This window comes from Podarcis pityusensis, assembly GCF_964106645.2.
Source record: "Podarcis pityusensis genome assembly, chromosome: 8".
Lineage (NCBI taxonomy): Eukaryota > Metazoa > Chordata > Lepidosauria > Squamata > Lacertidae > Podarcis > Podarcis pityusensis.
In genome coordinates, this window is record NC_138033.1 from 39,248,267 (window position 1) to 39,275,568 (window position 27,302).

Here is a 27,302-nt window from a genome sequence, read left to right on the forward strand (position 1 = left end):
GTCTACCATCCTTGGTAACTACCTGTCTTTGTGCCTTATCCATGTTTGTAGATACTACTCCATTCATGTCCCCCATCAAAATCAAATTGTAATCCAAATAGTCCAGTAAGGTCTTGTGCAACTTTTTAAAGAATTCAGATTTCCCCTCATTCGGTGCATAAATTCCTACTATCAAGAATTTCTCTCCTTGAACTTGAATTTCAATTGCCAAAAATCTTCCTTGGTCATCTTTAAAAATTAATTTCGGTGATAGTCTCTCCTTTGCATATATCACAACTCCTCTTTTTTTAACTTTGTCAGATGAGATAAACTCCTGTCCCAATCTTTTATTAATCAGTAGTTTCCTGTGTAGCCTTGTTATATGTGTTTCTTGTAAACAAATCAAGTCCAATTGTTCCTTTTTTAGTAGATGAAAAACACTTTTTCTCTTTCGAGGGGAGTTCAAACCATTACAATTCCAGCTTAACAGTTGCAGAGCCATGATGGGGTTACCTCCAACTGCACCAAGTGTCTGTTCTTGTTCTGTAGATGGTGTCTCTTTCTCTGGGCCGTGCAATCCAAAAGATAAGTTTGCTATGTCTAGTATGCCTTTTGGCTCTTCTCCAGATTCCGCTTCTTTCTGTAGGTCTTCTTCATCTTCTTCTTCTTCTTCTTTCAAGAACCTGTCCTTATCATTAACTGATCTTATTTTTATCTTTCTTCCTTTGTATTTAAAGGATAGGCCTTGAGGAAATTCCCACCTGAAAAGAATTCTATTTCTTTTCAACAGGGCAACTAGGTCTCCGTAGTTAAACCTTAAGTCCAAAAGATGTTTTGGAATGTCCTTAAATATCACCACACGAGTCGTAAATTTCCAAAGTCTTTTGATAGTGCAAATTCAAAATTTTGTCTCTCCTTTTGTTCGAAGGGTAATCAAGCAGTCCCTCACCTTGTTCCTGCTTTGTCCTCTTCCAAGTCTAAATGCAGTCACTATCTTAAATTCTTCCTTCCCCAAGTCCTGTTGCCAAAAATCTGTAAATTCCTGTGTAAGAAAGTCAGCCAGGTTATCTTTCTCCCGTTCTGGTACGGCCCTGATTCTTAAATTTCTTTGTCTCTCTTTCAATTCAATCATAGACAATGTCAAATCGTGGTCCTCCAATTTCTTATATACTGGTGGTATCTTCTCTTGAATAGCAGTGTATCCGACCTTTTCTTCCAAGGAGCTCACACAGTTCTCCCCATCCTCCTCCCACATCCTACCTGTGAGGTAGGTTATGCTCCAGGGTCAACCAGTTAGAGCTTCCGGGCTCCCTGGTCCTAGACCCACTTCACCACACTGACCCTCAATTGTTAATAATTACGATTGATTAATTGATTGTAATTATTATTAGTGATAACAAATGCAAAGTGATTTCTCTTGTGTTGCAGGACTGTGTTTGGTGTGTGCAGTGGAGATGGAGCCTATCAAGCCAAGGACCAAGTATGTCTGTACCTTCCCAGCCCCTTTTGCTTGCTGTGGTTTTATGATTCTATGAATATGAGCTGTTCGTGGCCAAGGGCAGGCATCCCCAGTCTGTACCCAGCAGAGCTTTTAGACTTTAGCTCCCATCTTTGGGGATGCTGGTTGGGGCTGATGGGAGTTGGAGAGCAAAGCTGACACACTGTGTGCCACGCGGGACTCCCTGAAATTCATAGGCCCAGCTGTGGCCTGCCCATCATAACTGGCTTTTTGCCGGCAGTTATTTCTATGACTGTGAAAAAGGTAACACAGCTTGGCATTTCCCCCCCCTCCCACCCTTTGGCAGGTCTTGCTTAATTACATGGGGAATTGTCACCGTCCTTTGTGGAGCCTTCATCTTTGGACAAAGCACGACGATCGCTCTCATGGAACTGTTATACAAAGTCTAGTCGACCGGTGGAGGCAGTTGCGATGGTAGCAGATGACAGAGACTGTCTTGATACTTGCACAGCCTGATGGGTATTTCCAAGTGATATGGGCAAGTACTATGCAGCTTTTACCAGCTGGGCATAATTTCAATAATAGCCACTTTTTCGCTATCTAATATAGGTATGTGTTGGTTGTGCTTTTCCATACATTGAATGCCCCCTCCTCCTCCCCTGCGGACTGTTGGATAGGACCCGTTTTCTCTAGCAAATGCTCCTTGGTTGTCTGTTGTAGTGCAGATTTTCATTGATGTTTCAAACCACAAAAAGCTGTTGGATTTCTCCCAAAGGTGCTCATTGCACAAAGTTACTTAGATGTATGCGAAGTACAGAGGACTCTTGAGAAAACATTAAGCTTTCCATAAAAGACATTCTGCCGCTTCTGCTCTCCATTTCACTCCTCCTCCTCTTAGGAATGTTCTTAAAAGGGCTTTGGATTTCTAGGGTTTTCCCCAACCCACACCCCCTAAATGAGGCTCTGGGAAAAATGAGGCTCTGGGAAAGAAATTTATCTATTAGGATAGCATCCAAAAGTTCTGTGGATGTGTGAAACGGGGATTGTTGTTTGTTTATTTTTCAGTAACTGTCAGGAGCATTGTTTTCACTTAGTGTGCATGCTTAAAATATATCACCAATGTATGGGTGCTAGAATGCCAGGTTGTTGAGCTGCGCCATTTTATACACTGCTGCAAGAGACCTCAGAACGTGTTTAGGAGTCCTTTGTTGCTGAGCCAAGGAAGATGACACGGGTGGGGTCAGTGCAGTATAGTTGGCAGCTGGGGAGCTGGTTTTGTACCTGATCCTTCGAGTGGCTCCACCACCTTAGATGGTCCAGGCTTTGCCACTGTGGCCCAAACCAGGTACCAGAAGTTTTGAAATAAAAAAATTGGCCATTTTTTTTTGTAAACCTGTCTAGAAGAGGCTCTCCTGCCCCTTTTAGGCTTTGGTGTCTTATCCTGCAGAAAGGAACTGCTAACTTTTTTATGTTAGGGTTGTTCTTGCCAAACACTTGTCAATGAAGGCCTGAAAATGAGGATGAATCCAAAACATTGTGCCATTGGAGAAAAGGCTGGCTTTGCATCTCAAATGTGAATCTAAAAACTCACCCCTGAAGCTTGGGGCACTTAATATATTTCCCTCTCAGTATGCTACACACTTTCAGATGGGTAGAGCATTAAAAGTCACCATGGTTTCCTTCTCCATGTACGTGGCTGGGTTGCTTGGAGGTCAGCAGGGTTCAGGACCAGGGCCAGCCAAGGCATCTTGGAGCCCCAAAGTTGTTGTTGCTTCTGTAGTACTGACCCCATCCAACCGAGTTCCTCTCCCTTGTCGGCTCATTTGCTTTCCTCCCTGCAAACCATGGCAACTGTTGCCATGCTATATATACTTAAAAACATTAGAAGAGACTAGCTGGATGGGGTAGAGGACAATCTTAGTTAGCAAACTGTTCCCAAAATTGCTTACCATTGGAATCTCCTTTCTTGTAACTTGAATCCATTGTTTTGGGTCCTACCCTCTGGAACAGGAGAACAAGCTTGCTCCATCTTTCATGTGACAGCCCTTTAGATATTTGTTCCTCATAAGGAACCGTTGCCCTCCTCTTGTCAATGGCCTCCTTAGATTATGGTGCCCAGAGCTGGACACAGTATTCCGGGTGTGGTTTAGCCAAGGCAGAATAGAGCAAGACTATTACTTCCCTTGATCTGGACACTATACTTTTGTTGATGCAGCCTAGAATAGCATTAGCTTTTTTTTTTTTTGCTGCTGCATCACACTGTTGACTCATGTTAAGCTTGTGGTCTACTAAGACTTCTAGATGATTTTCACACATATTGCTGGCAACTCAGCTGTTCCCATCTTATATTTGTGCAGCTGGTTCTTCCTGCCTCACCATAGTGGGGAAGACTGACCTGCCCAGGTGTGGACTGTTGATGAAAACTGCAGAGGTCCCCCCTTTTCCATCTTAGGGTTCTTTATCTTTAAACTGGTCTTGGATCAGTTGGCCTTTCAAACAGAGGACTGCCCTCTGTTGCGTAGGATAGATGGGCTCCCCAGTCTGAAATGACGTGTGGTCTTAAGGGCAGGTGAAAACAATGAGGGTTCTACGCAGAATGCAATTTTTTATCTCTTAAATTTTATTTGGTTATCTGCACTTAAGTCATATACAATAGCGCATAATAGATATGTATATAATAGTAAAATTGCTTATATGTTGGCTAATACTGACATCCTGCAGTGTGCTACACTTTAGAGCTATATAATAATCTTATTTCTAAAACGGTACATGTAAACTATCAAAGGTTATAGTCAAAAGTGAAGATAAGTAAGCTTGCTTCCTGAAGATTTTATTATTTATTTAAATTTTGCCTGCTTCAATCCCGGTTAGAAATGGTTCTTTCAAAAAAGAAAAGAAGTATGTTTAAGTTAGTGAAGTAACTCGGTGCTGCTACTTACAGCTAAAAATAAAAATAAATCTAAGTACATTGAGGCTTTTTTATTATTCATGCACTGGCATTAAAGTGAAGGCAACAGAGGGAAAACCAAAAGGATGGGGATAGGGAAAAATCTGAAATGAAAGGGAACTTTATGGGTCTCCCATACTATGTATGTCAATCATTTCCTTGCACCCTGGATATGATAGCTTGTCTTGGGTGGGCTTATGCCAAGAACATCTGGCAGAAAAATCTTGGCACCACCACCAATATGGTTCCCAAAATTCTGTGGGAAGCCATGATGGCTATTAGTGCTATAAAACAGATGCTACTTATGCTATAGAGAGACCAGCCTTCCCTAATCTGGTACCCTCCAGGTGTTCTGAACTACAGCTCCATCCGCCCAGCTCGATCTTCTGAGAGAATGCCAGAACATTTTCCCTTTGCCATCCAGAAACCCTGTCGGTAAGGACATTTATGTGCAAGGCAGTTTTTTCCAAGGTTATTTTTTCCCTTATCAGAGAATCTGTGGGTTTCAGTTTCTCTTGTTTGTCTTTTTTCCAGAAGTGGTATTGCTGTCATATTTGGACTATTTTAGTGTTTGGGTTAGTGATATGACTACGTATTTGTGTGGAGAACTGAAGCTCAGTGGTAGAACACCTGCTTGGCATGCAGAAGGAACCCCATCCCTTCCACATAATTCTGGGGAAGAATCTTGCCTGAAACCCCAGAAAGCTGTTGCCAGCCAGTGTAAGCAATGCTGAGCTAGGCTGACGCCTGACTCAGTCTGAGGCAGCTTCCCATGGTAAAAAACCCAAACCTCTCAATTTTTCATGGAGGAAAAAGTATTTCAATTCTTTGTGCAAAGGCCCCACAAATGCTATTGTCACTCGTTTGCTGCCTGTGTGCTAGTGGGGAACTATCTGGTGTGTTGGATCTGCGGTACTGGGAGGCAGAGAGAATCCCTTTGCAGAAATGCATTCTGCACCAGTTTCTACCAACAAGATGACTACTGTAAAAGTTAAATGGCCATTTTCCTCACCTCTGGTTGATTTCTGCCTCCCCACATGCCAAGTGCAGAACTAGCAGTAAGGTGCACATGGGGCAATTCCTGCAGGAGTTGCAGAACTCTCCCTACACCCCTTTTCCCCCATTTGGCTTCAAGAATAAAAATGTGCCTGGCTTGAGGGGAGAAACTACCAGGCGGTCAGGGTCACAGGAAGTAAACAGTTAATAAGGGAAGCGGTGGGCATCCTCTTTCCTTTTGGCAATTCCCCCCCCCCCCACTCTAGAGCGGCTTCCTTCTGTTCAATTTACTGAACGGGGCATTAGTTTGAAAACACAGCCCATGCATGAAAGTGGCATACAGGATGCCCACCCAGGAGAAACTTTCAATTTATCAACATCCTTTAACAGCAGTTGTATACTACTGATAGCGGTACCTTGCAGACTGGTGTTGGCTGCAATAAATGGCAGAGAGCTTTGAGCTCAGAAGGGGAAATGTGTGCCTGGCAGGAAGTTAGGCTTTTGGTTTTGGCTTGTTTTGTTTTTCCTTCACTTCAGATAGCAAGCAAGTAAATAACAGTTCCAGGTAGAAATGTTTTTGGGAGGGCGTGGGGGGGGAGGGGAGAAAGACAACACCTCTTAACAAAGTCGTTAGAAAAGACAGGAGTTTTGTTCTCTGCAAAACAGCGGAAACTTCCAAGAGTGCCTGGTGAAGAGGGAACAATGCCAGCCTTCCCTGATCAGTCTTGGTTGAGGGTGCACCAAGCAGCTGCAAAGGGGGAAAAGAGGTTTTATATTTGTGATGAAACAAAACAAAACGAAAAGACCCAACCCTAAACTCTACTTGTGTTAATGGACTTTTTCTTTTATACGTCCTTCCTTATCTGACTCACAGAAAGCATACCTTTGTGTTAGTGAGTGGCAGGCCTGCGCCAAGGACCAGTATGAGGGCCACAGCATGATGGCGGCTTCACTCGGGTGAAACTGCTGCTGCTCCTCTCTCTCTCTGGCCCTTGCAGAGGGAGGAACAACCTGCATTGGTAATGTACCTGGACCAAAGCAGCATGCTCCTCCTTCAGTGTGGGCAGGCGGCTTCTTTAAACTGCTCTGCTGAGGGGAATGCAGTTGCCCGAGGCTCAATGGAGCAGTTCAACAAAGCCCCCACTCCCCAGTGTGTGAGCCGGAGGTGAGTTGGGGGCTTCATTAAACAGTTCTACTGAGGCTCAGGTAGAGAGGGAGCCATGACAGGCTCTGTCCACAGGGCTGTCTCTGCTGCTGCCTCTTCCTCCCGGCGCCTCGCAGGGCCAACACAGCTTGTTCCTCCTTTTCAACATTGCAATGTACCACCAGCCAAGCACTGCGATCTGGTGCTACATTGCAGTGTTGAAAACCCGAGCAGGTGGTTGGCTTGGAGTGGAGATTGTGGCATTTAATGCGAGGCAGAAACTCCACTCAGGGGTTCATCTGCTGTGTTATATCATCACACGTGGCAAGCTGCTCAGTGGTAGAGCCTTTGCTTTGCATACAAAAGGTCCCAGGTTCAAAGTCAATGGAGACAATTCTGAGCTTGGGGAAACCTAACACCGCTTTCTAGGTTCCCTACACAAGAGGGGCAGAGGAAGACTGGAGAGAGGCTCTGTTCTTGCCTCCCTTTTGGAGAGGAGAGATCTGGAGGTTGACCATCTGCAGTGGGGAGCTTGCTGTCCTCATGTAGGTTCCCCATGTGATGTGCAACCCTGGGTCCCTATGTGAATAGAGCAGATTGAGTGTGCTTATTCCTTCTGTCCCCCTTCATATGTTGACTTAATGTGAAACCTAAGAGTAGCTGAATCAGGCTAGCATCACAGTCTGTTGGGATAAAACAACAGGAATGGGAACAGCAATATGGCTTCGTGGTGGTGTGTTTTAAAAAGTTTCATGCTACATGTTTTTAAAAGGGAAGATTCCTTTAGAAGGGTGGCTCTTCCCCCAACCCAGAAGGAGGCAGCTTAGCTCCCCTCCCCCAAACACACTGTTCCCATCCTGAATTGGCATTCTGCTCTGAGTTGCAGGCACAGAACTGCTCACCAGAGAAACTACTCCCAGTTCATTCTCCTCCCTCCTATATATCACATTCTGGGTCTGTACCTGGCACTGACACACTGGACACTGCTTCCGGTTGGGTGAGCGTATCCACTTTCACATGCTGGAAGCTTTTGCAAGCAGGACTCTGGAGATGCCTGCAAGAAAGGGAGAAGGTGGCCTTGTTATTTTAGAGCCAGTCTCATGTTTACCTGAGCAATGAGCTGATGAAATAAGGGCTGAGCCTGTGAAAGAGGAGACCTACACCCCACCAACCCCCACCCCAAGTTGGCTGAGGATTTGGTTTGAGCATAAATGTTTCCCCATAGAGAAGCATTTGATATATTTAAATTTAATGTGCGTAACTTATACAAGTCACAGAACTGAGCTTCTTGGTGGAAAAAACCAGTGGCTTTAGCACAAAAATTTCCAACCACTCAGTGGTAATTTATATCTGTCACGTTTGGCTAGCTAGAATGTGAATTTCTTTAATACTTTCGCCAAGGGAAGAACATTTATCTTTTGAAGTGCCTTGGGAGGTTTTGAAAGCGGCTTGTTAACACACTTGTTCTTGTCTCCACCTCCTTCCTATTTTGCTGTGGGGAGAGTGGGACTCTCCCTCTGGCTGATATATTTTTTTTGTAGTGCAACAGGAACTGTGGAAGAAAGGACTATTTGCCACTGTAGTTGATTTGTACAGTGCAGTTCATTAACCGGTGGAGGCAACTCTAGTAGGGCAAAAGGGGCACTGCCTGGCTGCTCACATACTGCCAGTCTAGGGGGTGCCATTGCCCACCATTTCCCTCTTCCTTTGTCTTAGTTGTAGCCCTTTCAGAACCTGGCAGGAAAGAGGTAAAGGTAAAGGGACCCCTGACCATTAGGTCCAGTCGTGACCGACTCTGGGGTTGCGGCGCTCATCTCGCTTTATTGGCCGAGGGTGCCGGCGTACAGCTTCCGGGTCATGTGGCCAGCATGACTAAGCCGCTTCTGGCGAACCAGAGCAGCGCACGGAAACACCATTTACCTTCCCGCCAAAGCGGTACCTATTTATCTACTTGCACTTTGACGTGCTTTTGAACTGCTAGGTTGGCAGGAGCAGGGACTGAGGAACGGGAGCTCACCCCGTCGCGGGGATTCGAACCGCCGGCCTTCTGATCGGCAAGTCCTAGGCTCTGTGGTTTAACCCACAGCGCCACCCGCGTCCCTGCAGGAAAGAGGAGAATGGCATAAAACTAGAATTAGTTGGCTCTGCCTGTTTCTGGCTCCATCTACCGTTCGGGACTGGTAGGACACAAAGCTGGGAGCCCAATGGACACAGCCATCGCTGCCGCTACACTAACCAGCAATGATGAAATGCAAAACCCAGCATGTAGCAGTTGCGAAAAAGGTGAATTACATGTTAGGAATCATTAGGAAAGGGACTGGTTTTCAAACTTGTTAATATCACCAGGCCATTATCCAAATTTATGGCGTGACTGCATAAGGAACACACTACAATTTTAGTTGCTCTACCACAAAAAGGATAATGTGGAGCTGGAAAAAGGGTAGAAAGGAAAAGTAACCAAAATGCTCAAGAAGCTGAAGCAACTCTTCTATGAGGAAATGTTATAACAACTGGGGGCCTTTAGTTTAGGGAAAAAAGACAAGTAATGGGGAAGGGAAGATTATGCATGGAGTGAAGTCACATGTGGAGTAGTTTTTCCTCTGTTTCCTAATATTAGAACCCAAAAGGGCCATGCAGCTAAACTGAATGTTGGAAGATTCAAGATAGACACAAGGACAGGGCCTGGTTAAACTATGGAAGTTGCTGCAACTAGATGTGGTGATTGCCACCAATTTGTGGCTTTTTAAAAGAGGTTTAGACAAATTCATGGAGAATAAAGTTATCAGTGGCTACTAGTCACAACCCAAACTTTCAGAGAATATTTGGAGAACCACAGGCGGGAAGACTCCTATTGTACTCCAGGTCTGCTTCCCACAGGCATCTGGTTGGCCACTGTGAGAATATGATGCTGGGCTGGTCCAGCAGACTCCTCTTCTGCTCTTTTGCACCCAACCTTTGACTTACAGGTTGGCAAACTAGTCCCTCACGCATGCTTCAGGAAGGCTGCTTGCTGCTGCTGAATTTTATCTTGAAAAAAGTTTCATCTTTTTTTTATTTTAAAAAGAACAAACAGCAGCATGCAAACATTTTAAACCGTGCAATCCTACACATGTCTACTCAGAAGGTAAGTCCCACTGAGATCAAATCGGACTTACACCTATATGAGGTTAAGATTGCAAAAGCGCTGAGGGGATTTAGGCACCAGCCATTCAACCCATCTTTTCCAGGTGTACCATCACTGCTGCAACTTATATACTTGCAGAACTAGTTTTTTTAAATAAAAAAAATAGGGTCTGCATCAGAGTTGCAGAAACGCACAAGTCCACAAAGCAGTCAAAGTGCCTTTGCTGCTCTCAAAATTCTGTGACTGTACTGTGCCCCAAGAGGGGGCTCCATTTATAGCTTTGCTCATCTTCCTTCCCCTGACACACTCTCTGATCAGCTGCCTTTGGTGCCACAGAGCTTTGCTCTGCTGCTGACCAGTGATGAGCGCATTCAGAGTCTTGTGCTCAGGTGGGAGGATATGATGAACTGCAGGGCACAAGGCCAGGGGGTGAGGGGAGCAGTGGTGCCCATCCCAACAGATGGCCAAGGAGTTTCATGTTCAGAAGGCTCTGCAGGGAACTGAAGAGAGTCATCATGCAGGTGAGACTTTTGGCACAGATCTAAGGCAGATGTGTGCGTGTTTTTAAAAAGTGAAAGCCAAGAGAGCCCACAGTGGACCCCTGCAGCTCCCCTTCCTTTTGCATTTTGAATGACAGCTGTACTAGATACCAATGCACTCAGCGCTTCTTCAAGCTGTCAAGCTTTGCTTCCCCCATTTTGCTGCAAGTTATGCTGGCTGCCTTAAAAGTTAAATCATTGTACTGGTTTATGCTGTACTCTTTTTCCTCATTGATTTTTAAACACATAGAAACAATTTATAAACTGCAAAACTTTCTCCGGGCTTTGGGGGAGAGGCACCTTAGTGAAACCATGTTGTTTCTGGAATTCAGCCCAAAGGAACATTTCATTTAATGCAGAAAAGTTCCTTCCCAAATTGGCCCCAGCACCTAAAAACGTTACATCCTCCTAGGATGGATACACACATGTACAAGGTTAAACTGGGGTGTGTGTGTGTGTGTGTGTGTGTGTGTAAAATCTCCCCAATTGTGGAGGCAGAGCATAACCTTTGATAGCCCTCTCTCCATGAATTTGTCTAATCCTCTTTTTAAACCATCCAGTGGCCATGACTGAGTTTCATAGTTGAAATATGTGCAGCAAAAAAAGAGTAACAGCTATTGGCTGTTATATGGTGAACTGTTGCTGCTTATGAATGATTTGCTGCATTGGTCAGTTTCCTTGTAGTTGCATTCCAAATGGCTGCTAAGAGTCTACGTGCTGTCTTGGCTTACCTCTTCCAGTCATCCTCTGACTCCCAGAACTCGTAGACAATGAAAGTGACCCCATCAGGAAGCCTGACTGCAGTTACACTGCAAAAAGAGAGAGAGAGAAATGTGGGCAGCAGTTGAAAAAACTTTGTGGTTAAGGGATACAGCGTGAATGGCCATATATTATTTGCAACATTTTGGATAGTCCCCATAAAATTATGTCTTGGAGGTGGATATTGGAATTCTCCTTGCAATCATTTCCCTGCTTAGTGCTCCCACTTGTCATGAAAACAGAAACTATTCAGCAATTATCTCTGTGGTTGATGAACCACAACAATTCTTGTGAACTGTCTGCCTCTTACAAGAATGTGAAATTAAGAAAAGAATGTGACAGCCACCCTTTAATTGGATCTATTTATAAAATTTTATGGGAGTGCCTTGGCCCACGATCATGACTAGCATTGGGCTCCACTCACAATCCCATCCCAGTAGGATATCAGTAAGAAATGACATGGAAAAGGAGGTTGTGGGAACCGGAGTCAATCACACACACCCTTTGCTCCATCATATCTAACATTCCTGCAGGAGCACAGAAGTGGTACTTACTGAAAGCAGTCCCGTTCTCCTGCCACAGTCTTCAAGTACTGCTTAAGGGAGCCACAGAACTCCCCCAGATGCTTCTGGGAAACTGTCATCTCAGTTCGTACCAAAAGAAGATACTAGAGTGAGAGGGAGAGAAAGAAAACCAAAGTGAAGTGAATCTTCACATAGTTGAACCTTGACTTTGACAGATATACTTTGCTTTGGAGAGCTGGTGCAGTAGTGAATAAGAGACTTACAGTGCAATCCTAGCTATGCTTACACAGGAGTAAGTCTCACTGAATTCAGTGGTGTTTTTTTCCAGGTAAGTGGGGCTAGAATTGCAGCCTTGGCCACAATTACAAATCAGGAAGACCTTGGTTCATATTTCCCCCCCTTGCTCTGAGCTCACTAGAAAGTTTTAAGGAACCGGCTGTCTGTCTTGACTTGTCTTTATCTAGTTGTAAGCCTTACAACAACTCTGTAATGTTTGATTGCCTGAAAGTCCTATACAAATGCTGCACACCAGCATCCATTTGGTACATAGGATTGTATTCCAAGTAGAACAGACCCATTTGAATAAATGGTTCTACATTAGTCATATCCATTCATTTCAATGGGTTCACTCTGGGTCTAGCTAGCAGTGGATACAACCCACAGTGCTCACTTCCTGGTTGCTACAGGAAGTGTTCTGTCTCTGTTGCAGCTACCTCTGTCTCCACAGCCAACTAGCAAGACCCCAGGTAATAGGGTGGGGGCCCTCCTCTTTTACAATGCATGCCTGGGACATGGAGAATAATCAAACCTGACAAACAAGTCCATCTCATGCAGCTATGTGCCGAGTTGTGTCACTATGGCTACATCCTGCAATACAAATGAGTTGCAGGCAAGGAAGTAAGAAGGCAGTGATTTCCATTCTGACCTAGATTCATCACAATTAGCAATGCTTCCATGCCACTGCAGTTCAGTTTCTGCGAAATACATCTCACTGTCTGTTATTTAACATAAGATACATAATCGTTTACATAACCTACATTCGCTTTAATGTAAAGGGAATGTGAAAACATCATTAATTATGTGTTGTTTGCAGGCTTAAAACACAACAATGATGTAAACGAATACTGATTGTATTTGCTCAACTGATTTCTTTTCCTGAAAACAACGTGCAAACTGCAGGGATTTCTGCTTCTTTTTCTATCTTTGTTGGAATTCCTCAACAGCCCTATTTGTCGGTTAACATATTTGCCACCACTCAACCCCTGAGTCCACCTTGTCACTCCTTCTGCCCCCTCCCTGTGGAAGAAAGAGCCATCTACTGTCAAGAAGTCTTGACATACTGGGTACCTATCTTGCAAGAAAACCAGTGACATAAATATGAAAGGAGGGAGAGAATATACGGAGAGAGAAGATAGATACATTCTGGGTTCTCATTGTCTCATGTAATTTTATTATGCAGATTTGCTTTAAAATTGCTGACTTTATATTTTAATGCATTTTGTCACTTGTTTGTTTTATTGATATTTTATATTGTTTTATGTAAAATGCTTTTATCTTTCTTTCTCCTCAAGTTATACTCTGTTCTTGTTCAGTTTACCCAGTAAAGTATTATCACTTTCTTTAATCTCTGGACTCCATCTGTGTTACTCAAGTTAATAACAACTACCTAAGAGAGAATGACTGGTCCAAGCAAGCTTCATACCAGGGTGGGGAATTTGAACCCTGGTGGCTCAGGTAATGGTCATGAATACCATACTAGCTCTGAAATTCCAAATATTCAAAAACTACGCAATATAGGAAAGAGGATTCCTTCCTCCCACATTGACAACAACTGCCTCCAAACATCAAGCAATGATGAAGTGGAGCAAATGAGAAGTCATTCTTCAAATACCATCGTCTTGTATTAGAGAGCTACACCCCACCCCCATCTGCAAGATGAAGGTAGATGCATTTTGAATCTTCCCTTACGAAGTCAAAATACGCCCCCCCCCCCGCCATGAGATACCATATGAAGGCACTCTTGTCAAATGCAGGCAAGCTATTTTCAGGCCCTATTTTCATACTCGAGTTGCTTTTTTAATCACAAGTGGCTGGATTTGATTACAAAAGCAATCGCCCCGGTTAACCTTGCTCACAGCTGGAACCAAACAGCAAAGCTTGACAATGAATGCAGCTTGAAACCATGTCACTTGTTAATATGGAGGAAATGTGGGGCCCTTGATAGGGCTCGCAGGGTGAAGGAGAGGCAAATGTGGCCCAAGACATTTTGCTGTCTGAGGCAAAATACAAAATGGCATCCATTCCACATACAAAAGCGAAACAAATTGACAGCTGACTCTTGCAATACGACACACATATTGGATCTGGATTTGATATCCTGCTTTATCACTACCTGAAGGAGTCTCAAGCGGCTAACCTTCTCCTTTCCCTTCCTCCCCCACAACAAACACACGGTGAGGTGAGTGGGGCTGAGAGACTTCAAAGAAGTGTGACAAGCCCAAGGTCACCCAGCAGCTGCATGTGGAGGAGCGGAGACGCAAACCCGGTTCACCAGATTACAAGTCTACCGCTCTTAACCACTACTCCACACTGGCTCCCTGTCCACTACCTGCCGCAGGTGGCTGTCTTCTTCTACCTTATGGTGGGCCTGGGGAGATAGAAGGCAATAAAAGGAGGCCTGTTTTCTTTTTGCCCTCCCTCCTCCTTCCCCCACACTGCAAATTCCTCACCAAGAGGAGGCTTGGAACTGAGATACATATCAGCTCAGGTTTAGAAAAGTCAAATGCCTTAATTTAGGGAAGAAAAAAAACAAATCCCTAAATTTCTATTCCCTTTTCCCTTGTTTATTTCTTAGGATTGTTGTTATGTTAATCTTGAAAATTAATAAAAATTATAATTTATAAGTCAAACAAATTAATGGAGGGTAAGCCTATCAACAGCTCCTAGCCACAGTGGCTATGTTCCACCTCTGCAGTCAGAGGCAGTATGCCTTTGAATACCAGTTGCTGGGAATTTGAAGAGTTGGAAGGGACCCCTGGGGTCATCTAGTCCAACCCCCTGCAGTGCAGGAATCCAGCAGGGCCCTTCTTACGTTCTTAGTTTGATCAAGTGCCAGAAAACTAGAGCAGAGTTAAATCTCCTGCACAGTGATGCCTAGCATCATTATGAATCTGCTTCTAGCCCATGCACAGGCAGATTTTGTTCTAGAGGTGTACGAGTATTAAGATGTCTGCTTGTATGCAGGGGTGATAGGTGTCCAGACTGTCTATGCGGGAGGGATTTCTGCACATACAGGAAGTTTAGGTTTGCACACGTAAAGTGGGTTAAAGGGCTCAGTTGTTCTAGTGCACCAAATCCACTTTTGCAAGTAGCAGGCATTTGCAATTTGGAATGCGATGGTGGAATGGATTCAAAGCGTAGGATGAACAAATGGCTAATAGGCAGACATATAAACACCCTGTAAGCAAATCAGGATGAATGCCTTATGTCATGTAACTGTTCTGCAAACAGAATGAATGCTCAATGAAGACTGGATATAATCTAACCACTGCATAAGCTTTGTGCAAGCAAATCAGGATGCTTGATTAATAGATTGTCTGGAGGGAATCAGGGACAGGGACTTGCTTAAATCTTTGGCACAAGACTTTCATCGGCAGCACATTCTCCAGGCAACAGCTCAGTTCACACAACAACAAAAACAGGATCTCTGAGCTAATCTTTTCAAACACATCTGGGACCTGTCACAAGGAATCAGTGGGGAGTCCCTGGCAGGTAGAGGTTGCATTTTCAAGGCATTTTATGCATTCAGCGTGCAATCAAGGCTTAGCCAAGTGTGACAAACGTGTCTCTTATTTGTACTGCTCTGCTCTGCAGAGTCAACCAGTCCTGAGCTATAAAGCATTTCCCTTCAGCAGCGTGGAGGAGAGTCAAAGAAAAACATGAATGCATCTTGTGCGCAGTCTGTAAATAAAGCAAGAATGAATCTTTTTTCTCAAGTTGAAAATCTGCCTGATTAATACCACCCATTAATAATGGATCCACTCCTGCTAACTGCCGCCAATTAAAGATAGTGCACTCACCTCACGGTACACCAATTACACAAATTTCTACAATTTACCACAGATTATCTAGCGGGGGACTTATGTGAGGGAAAACTTAATGTTTTAGGGTCTCAGGCAGGAGATGATTAAACAAACAAGAAAAGTTGTATTAAACAAAAAGAAGTTTATGAAACGAAGTGGGTAAGGAAATGTGCCCTTTCAGGTAGAAGTTAACTTATTTACTTTAACTAACTATAAGATGCCTCAGGCTTAAACAAAGTATTATAGGCACAACTCTTCTTAAACTTCAGTTAGTAAAAATCAATTGGTACACATTAGGTAGATAAATATTCACGTTTCCAGAATAGATGGTAAAATGCCTAACTTAGTTTCTGTCACTTAGATATTACAGTTAAATACTTTCAACACCATACCTCTTCCTTCACAGCTTAATATTTTGGTTCATGAGCAAGGGGCACTTCTTCTAGTTACTCACTCTCTTAACCATCCGACACCTGAGGTCTTCTAAATGGTGTAACAGACCCAGGGGATCACCGCACCCCTGGTTACTAGGTTGGGAGTCTTCAGTACCTAGAAGAACTCTCCCCTCCTGGCTATACTGAGACCCAGGTAGCCTGTATCCCCACAAGATCTCTCTCCCCCAGTTCAGTCACATCCCTCCCAGAACACTCCTGTCTCCAGACACTCAACCCGGTCTCCCTATCCAAGCTGTGAGGCCCTGTCCTCTTGCTATGGATAGTCCCCTCAGTGTGGATGTTTAACTTAACTCTGAACCAGTTCTCCCTGTCTTCCAACCTGAAACCTGTCTAACATCTCAAATCAAATCCTATTCCTCTTCTCAAACCCAGGCCTATCTCTCATCTTAAATGCAGCCCTATCTAACTCTCTCCCTTCAGAAACTGCTCCTTTTATTCTTCCCCCTCCCCAAAGTGATGTCCCTCCCCCTCTGTGGCTAGCAGACTTTATAGCAAATCGGAGAGAGGCTCCAGCACTCTGGTGGAATTTCAGGGGGACGGCATCTGGCTCTGCTGTCCGTCACAGCATCTTTTTTCTTAAGTTGAAATAATGATTCCGCAGTATTTACCATTTTATAAAATTCAGCTGGGTTTTTACTTGTAGCAGAGACCAGCTGCCAAAGCCCTAGATCTGATCCAGCCACCTCTCTATAGTTTGTGAAGTTTCAAAAGGCATTTCCCGCAGGCTTCAAAACACATATTTACCACTGGACTGCAATATTTAGCTGACTCATCCATTTGGCGATTTCACCTGCATATGTTTGCAGGCTGGGCTGGCCATTGACATAAAAGGATATTTTGGCTTGATCCAGAAGGGCTTATATTTTTATGATTAAAAATCTTTAGATCAATTAATAGTGTGTTCAAAATTACAATAACAGAATCACAGACTTTTAGAGCTGGCAACTGCAGAGTCAAACCAGAACACAGTATTATGAACTGGCCTTGTTTATTTATTTACCAGGCTACTGCTGGGTGCAGAGGAGAAATGTGATTCATTTCTCATATTACAGGCAAATCTACCTCACTGGCACTTTCTGCAATAATATGTGAGCTGAGAGACAGCCACCCTGGGAAATTCACCCTCCTCTGAATTTTGCAATACAGTTCTCCAGCCAAGTAATGTGTACAAAAAAAAAAATGCAGGTACCAAGGTAAAGTGTGCATGGGGAAAAAACATATAGTGGTGGAAATACGCTTTGCAATAATGGGTATGTATGCTAGGGGAAATTGCACATAAAAATGTGTAGTGAGATCATATGACATCTGCACTGGCTGCCAATTTGTTAGCAGGCCAAGTTAAAGGTTTTGCTATTAGTCTATAAAGCCCCTAACAGGGTGAGACCAGTTTACTTTGAAGATCACCTTCCCCCATCTGTGTCTACTCAACCACTTTGATATGCAGAACTGGCACTTTTACAAGTGTCACTCAATATTCGTTCTGCATGGGAAAGAATCAATTTTTCAGTGTGGCAGCACCTATCCTGTGGAGCTCCCTGCTCATTGACATTGGGCCTTTGCTGTCCTGTTTTCAGTGTCTGCTAGAAACATTTTTGTTTAGAGAAGATGACATGTTTTTTAACATGCAATTTTATTTTTAATGTGCATTTTTAACTGCTCATTTCATCTGTTTTTAGTTTTTTAGGTGAACTTTTTCTTTAACTATTGATTTTTATCAACAATTTTATTTATGTTAACAGCTTAAAGGGTTTTACAATTAAGTGGTGTACAAATTCTGTTAAAGTAAACAAGTCTCTCCTCCAGTTTTAAGAAAGTTGGGACCTGCTTCCTTTCTCGAGGGGTTGCAAAAACAGCGGATGGACCATATGGCTGAGATGGCGTTTCATGTTGATATAAGAGGGGACAGCATGTGTTGGACAACCTAGGATTCCACAGAAGGGGAAAGCTCATTAGGCCTTCCTCCTGGCTTGCATAAAGAAGAAATGACCTTTCGAGTCATATTTGCAGCAGATGGAGGTCTAAGATGAAGGGGTGGGGGCAAACACCCCTCCCCATTCTGGTGATTTGCATATGTAAATGTATTTTATTTCCTGAAGAGAGACAGGATCTTTTTTGAGTACTCACTGTGCAAGCTGTGTTTTCACTGTCTGACAGTCGCTGATGCAGGTCAAACCAAAGAGTCTGTAGTGGGGAAAACAATTTTTAGAAAGGTTAGAAGCTGCAGTAGTGAAAACCCCCACCAGAAACAACAAAAATCAGAAAAGCCCCCATTAGCAGTTGTGTGGCATAGGAGTTCACATGGAACAGAGCTTATTTCATATACACACTAGCTAACCAGAATTGACCAAAAGACATTGCAGCTAAGGATTGTTCTGTATGACACCCATTGCAAGAACCAGTGTGGTAGAGATGGGCTAATCTATCTATTTTGTTTTTCTAGGTGCCTCATCTTTTTCTCTATTAGATTCAGTTCTCCACATTTCTGCAGCAATTTGATTTTTTTAAAAAACACAAAACAAAAATCCCTATGACAATTGGTCACTATTGTGCTAATTTTGCCTAATAAACACATTTTTTTGTATGCAGTTTTGACTAAAATACAAACTTTCTGTATTTCTCTAATATAATGCATGTACATTATAGTTATTTTAAGCAATATATGCCTTTTCAGAATACTTCCACCCAATTATGTGCATTTTCATACACAAGGTTTGCTTGAAAACTGCACCACAAAATTCAGAGAACTGAGCTCTGAAGGATAAGTGTGTTTCAGATCACAAGTCAATTTGAAAAGTGTGAATTATGTAGTTTCTCATTAAAAGGCAAACAAAGTCAAATTTCTCCCCCAAGCCCTAGGTAGAACAGATCATATTTCATACACAAGTATCTAATCATAATTCACCAAGACATTGCGCCTGAAGTTTATTTATTTGATACCCATTGCAGCAATCAGTGTCATCTAGGACCGAGGCTCTGTACTTTTTCTCCATTCGCCACGCAGTCTGAAATGGCACAGATCACTCTGCCAGTGTAGGACTTTATCACTTCATTTTGCTGTATTTATAGGCTAAGCCTCAGCTGACACGCAGAGACAGAAAGTTATGCTTCCTCTTTAATCTGTGTGATTCACACACACATGCAAATTTCACCACTTGCTACAATTAGTGAACATTTCACTCTGATTTGATTCAACGTGTGTATACCGCTTTTCCGAAAACAAAGTTGAGCTCAAAGCAAGAACAAAGCATTAGAAAATAACATCTGCATCAATTAACAGTATGTTCATCAAAATACACAGGAACATATCAAACAAAAACTAAACCAGGCACCTGTGGCCTTCCAGAGGTTGTTGGACTCCGATTCCCATCAGCCCCAGCCAGCATGGCCAGTGGGCAGGGGCAATGGGAGGGTAGCCTAGCAACATCTAGAGGGTCACAGATACCCCAGTCTAGCAATAAACAATTTCACAAGTAAAAGAATCTTAGGGCACAATTAAATTGACTAAACTCCAGAAGTTCCACCCAGTCTTTTGATGCTTGACAAGGCAAGCCTGCTGGAACAGGCCAGTGGCCCAGCCAGACCACCATACTGCTCCAACCAGATGCTTGAGGGAAACCTGCAAGCTGGACATGAGCTCAACAACAGCACTCTGCCCACCCGTGATTCCTAGCAACTGGTACTCATAGGCATAAAGCCCCTGACACTGGAGACAGAACATAGCCATTGTGCCAGTAGCCGCCGACAGCATAATTGTCCACGAATTTGTCTAACCCTCTTTTAAAACCATCAAACTGAGGAATGAGTACCATAGTTTAAGGATGTCCATCTGGCTGGGTTTCCCCAGCCACTCTGGGCAGCTCCTAACGGAACATTAAAAACACGATAAAACATCAAACATGAAAACTTCCCTAAACAGGGCTGCCTTCAGATGTCTTCTAAAAGTCAGATACTTGTTTATTTCCTTGACATCCGATGGGAGGGCGTTCCACAGGGCAGGCACCACCACCAAGAAGGCCCTCTGCCTGGTTCCCTGTAACCTCACTTCTTGCAGGGAGAGAACCGATAGAAGGCCCTCAGAACGGGACCTCAGCTTCCAGGCAAAACGATGGGAGTGGATCCAGTGTTATGGCAGAGGGAGAAAAACTTCCCTATCCATCTTCTCCAGCCTATGTATAATTCTATAAACGTCTATTGTGTTGCTTCTTACTTGCCTTTTCTGTAAAGTGAAATGTCCCATATACTACCACCTCTTCTCTCAGAGGAGTTGCTTCATCTCCTTGGGTGCCCTTTTCTGGACCTTTTCCAACTTTACAATATCCATTTGGGGGCGAGGCAACCAAAACTATACCACAATGCTTAAAAAACACCCACCCCATATTCCTGTTTTTGAAAAACAACAACCCAAAAACCCCTGCTTTCTCTCACACACATGGACCCCAAATGTGCCATGCTACTGCATAACCTGAGTCCATTTCTTAATTAGTGGCTCCTGTAAAGGTTCGTATTTCTCCTGTGGTGTTGAGATAGATTAAACGCCTGAGATAGATTAAACGCCTTTGCTGTGTGATGTGCATCAGAGGAAGGGAAATTCTCCCTCCTCCCCATGAATTGTTAATGTGAGAAGGAAGAAGGCTGGCATGTTTTCCGATCCAAATTCCCTAAGCTATAGGAAATGCTGCAGGAAGGGTTAGCCACGAACAGGGCCAGTCTCCCCGTGAGCAGGGAGGCCTGCGGATGAGTGGCTAGGTATTGGGGCTGGGGGAGCATGGGAATTCAATTTGATTTGGATTTTAATGTGAGCCATACTTTCTGATACAATATTTCAACTGAAACGCTGTAATCCTCTTAAATTTACATTTCTCCAGACTCTGCACTGTAGCTCAGTTCTGTCTGCTCTGACAGCCAGCAGCTGTCTGGGGTTTCAGGCTGACTATTGCTATGCCTGTTGAACAATGTGAACAATTCAAGGAGATCTAAGAATATCCGTCACCAAGTATTGTCTATCTTCACATTAGCAAGGATCATGTATGCAAAAAAAGAAAAGAAAAGGAAGCCAGGAAAGATGGAGGAGCAAATGGCTAATGTTAACAATTAGACTGGATAGTGGGAGACAGAAGGAACTGTGATTGATTACATGATACTGTAAAATAAGTTAAGGAAGAATTAAATTTTACTATTTTTCATTGATTTGCTCTATATGCAACATGAAGATTTTTGTCCTTAACTTTTTCTACAATGTAGTTAGATAATTGTTTTGTATTGCTTATTAATTAAATTTATTTTTTTAAAAATGCGTTTTTCTTTTTTAAAAAACCTATATACAGGACTAGGTGGAGAACCATATTCATCCTTTCTATCACCTCTTCTGAACTGGTAGCTGCAGTTCCACCCTGTCACCAATCACAATGGTGGCACTCAAGTGCAGTCACAAAGAGACAAGGTTCTCCTTGCTCTGCCAAGCCCCAGGGTCCTCTGACTTCAGCCCTTAGTTGGTAACTTCTGGCACCTTACAGGAGCAGAATAGTCAGCAAGTGTCTAGGGCTGAAGCACCCTTAAATTCCTTGTGTGGCTATGCTGGGGTGGCTTTCTGGATAACCAGCTAGGCCAGGGATCTCCAAACCCCACTAAGTGCAAGTATTGCCTGCTTGTTACAGAGACTCCTTTGGAAGAGTCATATACTAGAGACCTCACAGTTATTCTTTTGTGTTGTCATAACAACCCAGGGAGAGGGGCACCTCTATAAAATAATGATCATCTTGGCCACATTTTTAGAAGCTGGTTGTCAAGGTAACAGTGTGTGTGTGTGTGTGTGCGTGTGTGTGTGTGAATACCAGTCCATATTTGTGAGCTTTAGAATGTGTGTACATTTCTATGAATTATTTTTGGAACAAAATCCACATCCTTTGCTCCTGTTGGCAGCAAGCAAATCCAGGTACCAGCATTAGAATTCATAAGGAAGACTTAGAACAGCAGGGAAGACCTCTAAGCCTGCTGCCTTCATTACACCCAAAAGTTCACGCCCACCTGCCCTACACAGGATGTGATGCATGATATCAGGGGTGCAGCAGGAGGGGATGGGGCTCAGCAGAAAAGATGCAAATCAGCTGCTCTGTGGTGTCTATAAAATCCATTTCAAAGTGCAGGGCAAGACAGTGCTTTGACCTGGGCTTCTGGAGACATCTTCAAAAACCCTAATTAAGAGCACAATTTTGCACAGTGCTTTCATCCAACAACCAACTGATGGGGTAAGGTGGAGATGAAACTCAGCCAAAAGTCAGCTTGCAGGCACTGCTGATCAATGGCACCTGCAAAGCACTGTTCACAAAACCCAACCATCAGCTGAACATCAGGCCTTGCAAAGCCCGTGTGCACAGTGCTTTGTTAGACCTGGCGATCCCAGCACTTTGTAGGCTATGCCTATGATTACCTATGATTGTGACGTGGGGTGGGGTGATTGGACCTGTCAAACTTTGCCTGCAGGGGTGGGGGACATATCTAGCTGGCCCACCAGTCATATCCAGCTCCACAGCTCTGAATTTGAAGGACTTCATAGAATCATATAATTGTAGATTTAGAAGTGACCCTGAGGGTCATCTAGTCCAACCCTCTGCAATGCAGGAATCTTGACATGTGGTCCCCCATCCAGTTTGAAACTGTACCAGACCCTGCTTAGCTTTGCAAATGTGCTAGCAGTTTTATTGCTGCACCATCCATAAAACATGGCTTCAAGACATGGCCCAAGTGAATGCAACTATTAAAATACTGAGGGCTTACCTGAGAGTAAGCCCCACTGCATTGAATAGGATAGCAGCATGCCAAGGTTCATCACTGGCCAACTCTCACGGGGGGTGGGGGGTGGGGTGCGGTTGGGTGCTTCCCAACTCTAAGCCGAATACCATTCCACCAGGAAGGGCTGAGTGGAAGAAGAAATTGATCCTTGCTCTACTGCCATGCCAATCCTGCTTACCTGCTGTTTAGCCAATGAAATTGTGGCCTGATTTCACCCAACACTGGTGTCTGATTTGAATTATTCCCACTGCACTTGTGAGGCCACAAGCATGCACCTGCCTAGGCAAATATTCCCATGTCTACCTCAGCATCCCTGCCTCCCCCCCCCCCCACCTTCACATTACAGCGTGGAAGGAAGGATTTCCCCAGTTATGATCCCCAATTGCTTCTCCAGTTAACTCTGCCTAGTGTTTCACTCATCTTAAATTCTGGTTTAAGATGTGGAACCTGCAACAAAATATTGAAGCATGGAGGGTTCCTCTTCAGGATATTCCACCCCCTCCCTCCCACTCAAGTTCCTATCCCTCCCCCTGCTCCCCTGGAAATTTCAAAGTACACAATCACCAGGGAGAAATTCAGGAGAAGTGAATTTTGGGAGCATCTCTACCTCATCATGACCATTTGCATTTTATGCATCACTTACAACATAAAATGCCTCAAAGGTACTTAAAACTGTAAAAGCATACAGAACACAGAATCCAGAACACAAAACGTAAAAGCTAACATCAAAAAGGTGATTGACAAAAAATGCTCATTCTTGTCCCACCCCGCAAAAAGATGAAAACCATTGATTATATTATTTAATAAAATGCTCATCCTGCAAATAGGATGAATCTTACTCTACTAAAACATTATATAACCGAATGTCAGGAGCACACTGTCCTTTTTATTCTGAGCAGAATATAGGACCTTCATGGTATCCTTCAGCTTTCCATGATCTTCTGCGCTCTTCTCTCTCTCTCTCTTATTTTTACAGCTTTTAGTTCTAGTTTGCTGTTTTGTATCACATTTGGGTCTTCCTGTTCACCTTTCACTTTAAGAATTCAAGGGTGATATGCTTCTATTGCGTTATGCATTATTTACTCTGAGGTTTCCTCTATGCTCCATTTCCATTCCATGAGTTCCTACTCAGTACTTAGCTTGTCAACAAGCAAGGCGGTCAAGTGTCCTATTTTTCAGAGATGGTTTGCTAGAGGAGCTTTCTCTTTGAAAGTCAGTCTGCCCCAAATCTGCTTTAAAGAAAAATAACTCTAAGGAAATGGGGGGAACCATCAGCAGTTAGTCACTGGGCAGCAGACTGAGCATGGGCACAATTCATCCCACTATGGTGAGATAAACTGAATTTACAAATCTTACAGTGACCACTGGTACAACAGAGGTGCAGGTGCAGGGCAGAGTTACTGGAAAGGAAAGCAAGCAAGACAACTGTGCGCTTACTCCTCATCCAGTCCATCTTCCAACCTTTATTACCTGGGGACCAAACCTAAAGTCCTGTCAGGTTTTTGGGTGCTATTGCTGACCTGGCTTGTGTCACTAAAACCTGGTTGGGGAAAGTAGGAGGGACATGCCTCTCCTAAATGTGTCCTCCAGGTTGTGTGGTTCAACACCAGCTGAGATTTGAGGTTAGAGAGACAGAGACAGCTTTGATCTTTAGGGTCCAAACCTCCTCATCAGCTGTTGGCTGAGTTAACATCTACCTGTACCTGGTGTTGGGAACCAGATGGATTCTGTTGGCACATCCCACTGTCTAGTAGCCACCCTGCCAGAGCTCTTGGAGATGATATCAGGTGCAGTGTTGAATCACAAGGCTGATCAGTCTGGTGTACTTTAATGTCAGAGTGGTATTGTTACGAGTGTCTAATAAAACTGATGGAACTACAATGTTGTTTTCGTCATGATGACACTGTCAAAATAGATTTTTTAAAATGCAAGGTCCTCCTTACCTTGTTTTCCAGCCTCCCAATCAACTCTGCTAACCTGTTGATCTGAGCTTCCAAGCCTTCCTCCTTGGTGTCTGAAGAGGCTGCAGAAAGAAAGGTAGTTATGGGGCAAGAAAAGGACATCGGGCAAGAGATTGCAGACATTCTGGACCAGGCTGCAAAAGAAAAAAGTAGCATTTGCCAGGAGGGACAACAACACAAAAAGGTTTCACAGCATTTGGCAGTCTTCCTTAGCTGAATAGCTGACCTCGTATATCTCCCTTGGCATACACAAAATTGCCTTATACCAAGGTCAGATCATTGTACCATCTAACACAGTGCTGTCTGTGCCAGGGACAGGGGCTGTGGCCTTCCAGAGTGACACCAGCTCTCATCAGTCCCACCCCACCAGCCAGCATGGCCAGTGGGGTCAGGGATGATGGGAACTATAGCCCAATGGCACCTGGGGACTGCAGGTTCCCCATATCAGGTCCTGCCACAGGGCTCTAGGCTCTTCTCCTAAAACAGAACTGGCCTCTGTGAGCAATGTTTGACAGGTGGGCAGGAGTGTCCAAGGAATAATCAGGAACACATTCTAGGGCCCCTCTGGAGTCTTTCTTCACAGCTGCAGCTTGAATTCAGATTGTGGTTGCAAAGAATACCCCTAAACTTTTTTTTATAGAAAAAAAGCACTACTTAGCTCCCATTGATTAATTTCCATTGATGGTCATGCAACCCACCAACCTACTCAAGGCTGGCTTCCCAGCATCTGTAGCAACACTTACCAGTCTGGAAGCTTTTCCTGCGTTCTTTGGTTACAATTCTGTTGTTGGGGGGATAATTAGGCACAGGGTTGTCATACCAGGTGTCCATGACACCGTGGCCAGATTTACTGTGGAACTGTCTGCAATTGGAGGAAAGAAACTGATTAATACAAAAGAACACATTTCCCCCCTTTTAGATAATAAATAGCTTTTCATGTTGTGAACCGCCCTGAGATCTATGGGTATAGGGCAGTATACAAATTTTAATGATGATGATGTAATGAAATCCAGCACTAGCACAGCAACTGGGCCACCAATTCTTTCCATTTCTCATTTTTACCCCATCTTAAATTGAGTTCTCCACATTTCCACATCAGTTTGCAAATTTATTTTTAAAACTCCTCATGAAAATTCACAAACGTTTGAGTGCAAGTTTCTCTTAACAGACACATTTTTGTAAACAACTTTACCTAATTTATACATTTTTTACAAAGCATTTCCCATGACATAATACATACCTGCATGTTATTTCAGCCAATGCACAATACACCTCACCATTGAGAGAAGATTGCACCCCCGTCTATGGAATGCCATCCTCTTCCAGACTTTGTTATCTTATTCCTTTATTTATTTATTGCATCAGTATAACACCTTTTCCTCCCCTCCAAGGAGCTCAAAGTGGTGTATGTGTTTCACATTTTATCCTCACAACAACCCTGTGAGGCACGTTAGGCTAAGAGAAAGTGACTGGCTCAAAGTCTCCCTGGGAGCTTCATGGCTGAGTAGGGATTCAAACCCTGCTCTCCCAGGTTGTAACCCAACGCTCTAACCATTATGCCGCACTGGCTGTTGACTGTTTTGGGCCAGGTTAAGACTGATTTGATCAGGCCATTTAAGTTTTGCAAGTTGATTAGTGTTTCATTTACTCTGCTATTTTTAGCTACTTTATTTATTTGATGGTGCATTTTACAGTATATGGTTAGTTTAGGTTTAGGTTTAGGGATGGCTTTTTTTTTTTTTTTGGTGCTTTATACTTTCCCATGTCATTTGTTCTGAGAGAGGATGGGTTGTAAATAGTCTGAATAAACAGCCTGCATCAAGAGGTTAGGGCCAGATGATCAAATCCCTACCTGGATAATTTAGCACAGAGTAGCCAAAATGGTAAGGGACGTGGGTGGTGCTGTGGGTTAAACCACAGAGACCTTCTGCCAATCAGAAGGTCGGCAGTTCGAATCCCCGTGACGGGGTGATCTCCCGTTGCTCGGTCCCTGCTCCTGCCAGCCTAGCAGTTCGAAAGCATGTCAAAGTGCAAGTAGATAAACAGGTACCACTCCGGCGGGAAGGTAAATGGCGTTTCCGTGCGCTGCTCTGGTTTGCCATAAGCGGCTTAGTCATGCTGGCCACATGACCCGGAAGCTGTACGCTGGCTCCCTCGGCCAATAAAGCGAGATGAGCGCCGCAACCCCAGAGGCCTCCACAACTGGACCTAATGGTCAGGGGTCCCTTTACCTTTATCTAGCCAAAATGGTGCCCTCTAACTCCCATCAACATTCAGCTAGCACGCCCAATGGTCAGGGATGATGGGATTCAACGTCTAACAAGATTGAGAGGGTACCACATTGGCTTCTCCCAATTTAATCAATACAGTGGTACCTCGGGTTAAGAACTTAATTCGTTTTGGAGGTCTGTTCTTAACCTGAAACAGTTCTTAACCAGAGGTACCACTTTAGCTAATGGAGCCTCCCACTGCTGCTGTCGCACAATTTCTGTTCTCATCCTGAAGCAAAGTTCTTAACCCGAGGTACTATTTCTGGGTTAGCGG

The 27,302-nt window shown here is 43.8% G+C and overlaps 2 protein-coding genes across 2 annotated transcripts in view; one reads left to right on the plus strand and one right to left on the minus strand.

The window, feature by feature from the left end:
- The window catches only part of SLC38A8 (solute carrier family 38 member 8), a 38,740-nt gene extending 35,548 nt beyond the window's left edge, over positions 1-3,192 (plus strand). The window contains exons 10-11 of the mRNA XM_081015867.1: positions 1,408-1,459; positions 1,785-3,192. Of these exons, the coding sequence (XP_080871993.1) occupies positions 1,408-1,459; positions 1,785-1,887 (155 nt within the window). The 3' untranslated portion in view covers positions 1,888-3,192. The remainder of the gene's footprint in view (positions 1-1,407; positions 1,460-1,784) is intronic.
- An 845-nt stretch (positions 3,193-4,037) lies between these two features.
- Positions 4,038-27,302, minus strand: part of NECAB2 (N-terminal EF-hand calcium binding protein 2) — a 161,603-nt gene continuing 138,338 nt past the window's right edge. Inside the window, exons 7-13 of the mRNA XM_081015873.1 lie at positions 25,502-25,620; positions 24,741-24,820; positions 18,133-18,189; positions 11,502-11,614; positions 10,920-10,997; positions 7,488-7,579; positions 4,038-6,129 (exon numbers count right to left, since the gene is read on the minus strand). Coding sequence (XP_080871999.1) covers positions 6,101-6,129; positions 7,488-7,579; positions 10,920-10,997; positions 11,502-11,614; positions 18,133-18,189; positions 24,741-24,820; positions 25,502-25,620 — 568 coding nt within the window. The 3' untranslated portion in view covers positions 4,038-6,100. The remainder of the gene's footprint in view (positions 6,130-7,487; positions 7,580-10,919; positions 10,998-11,501; positions 11,615-18,132; positions 18,190-24,740; positions 24,821-25,501; positions 25,621-27,302) is intronic.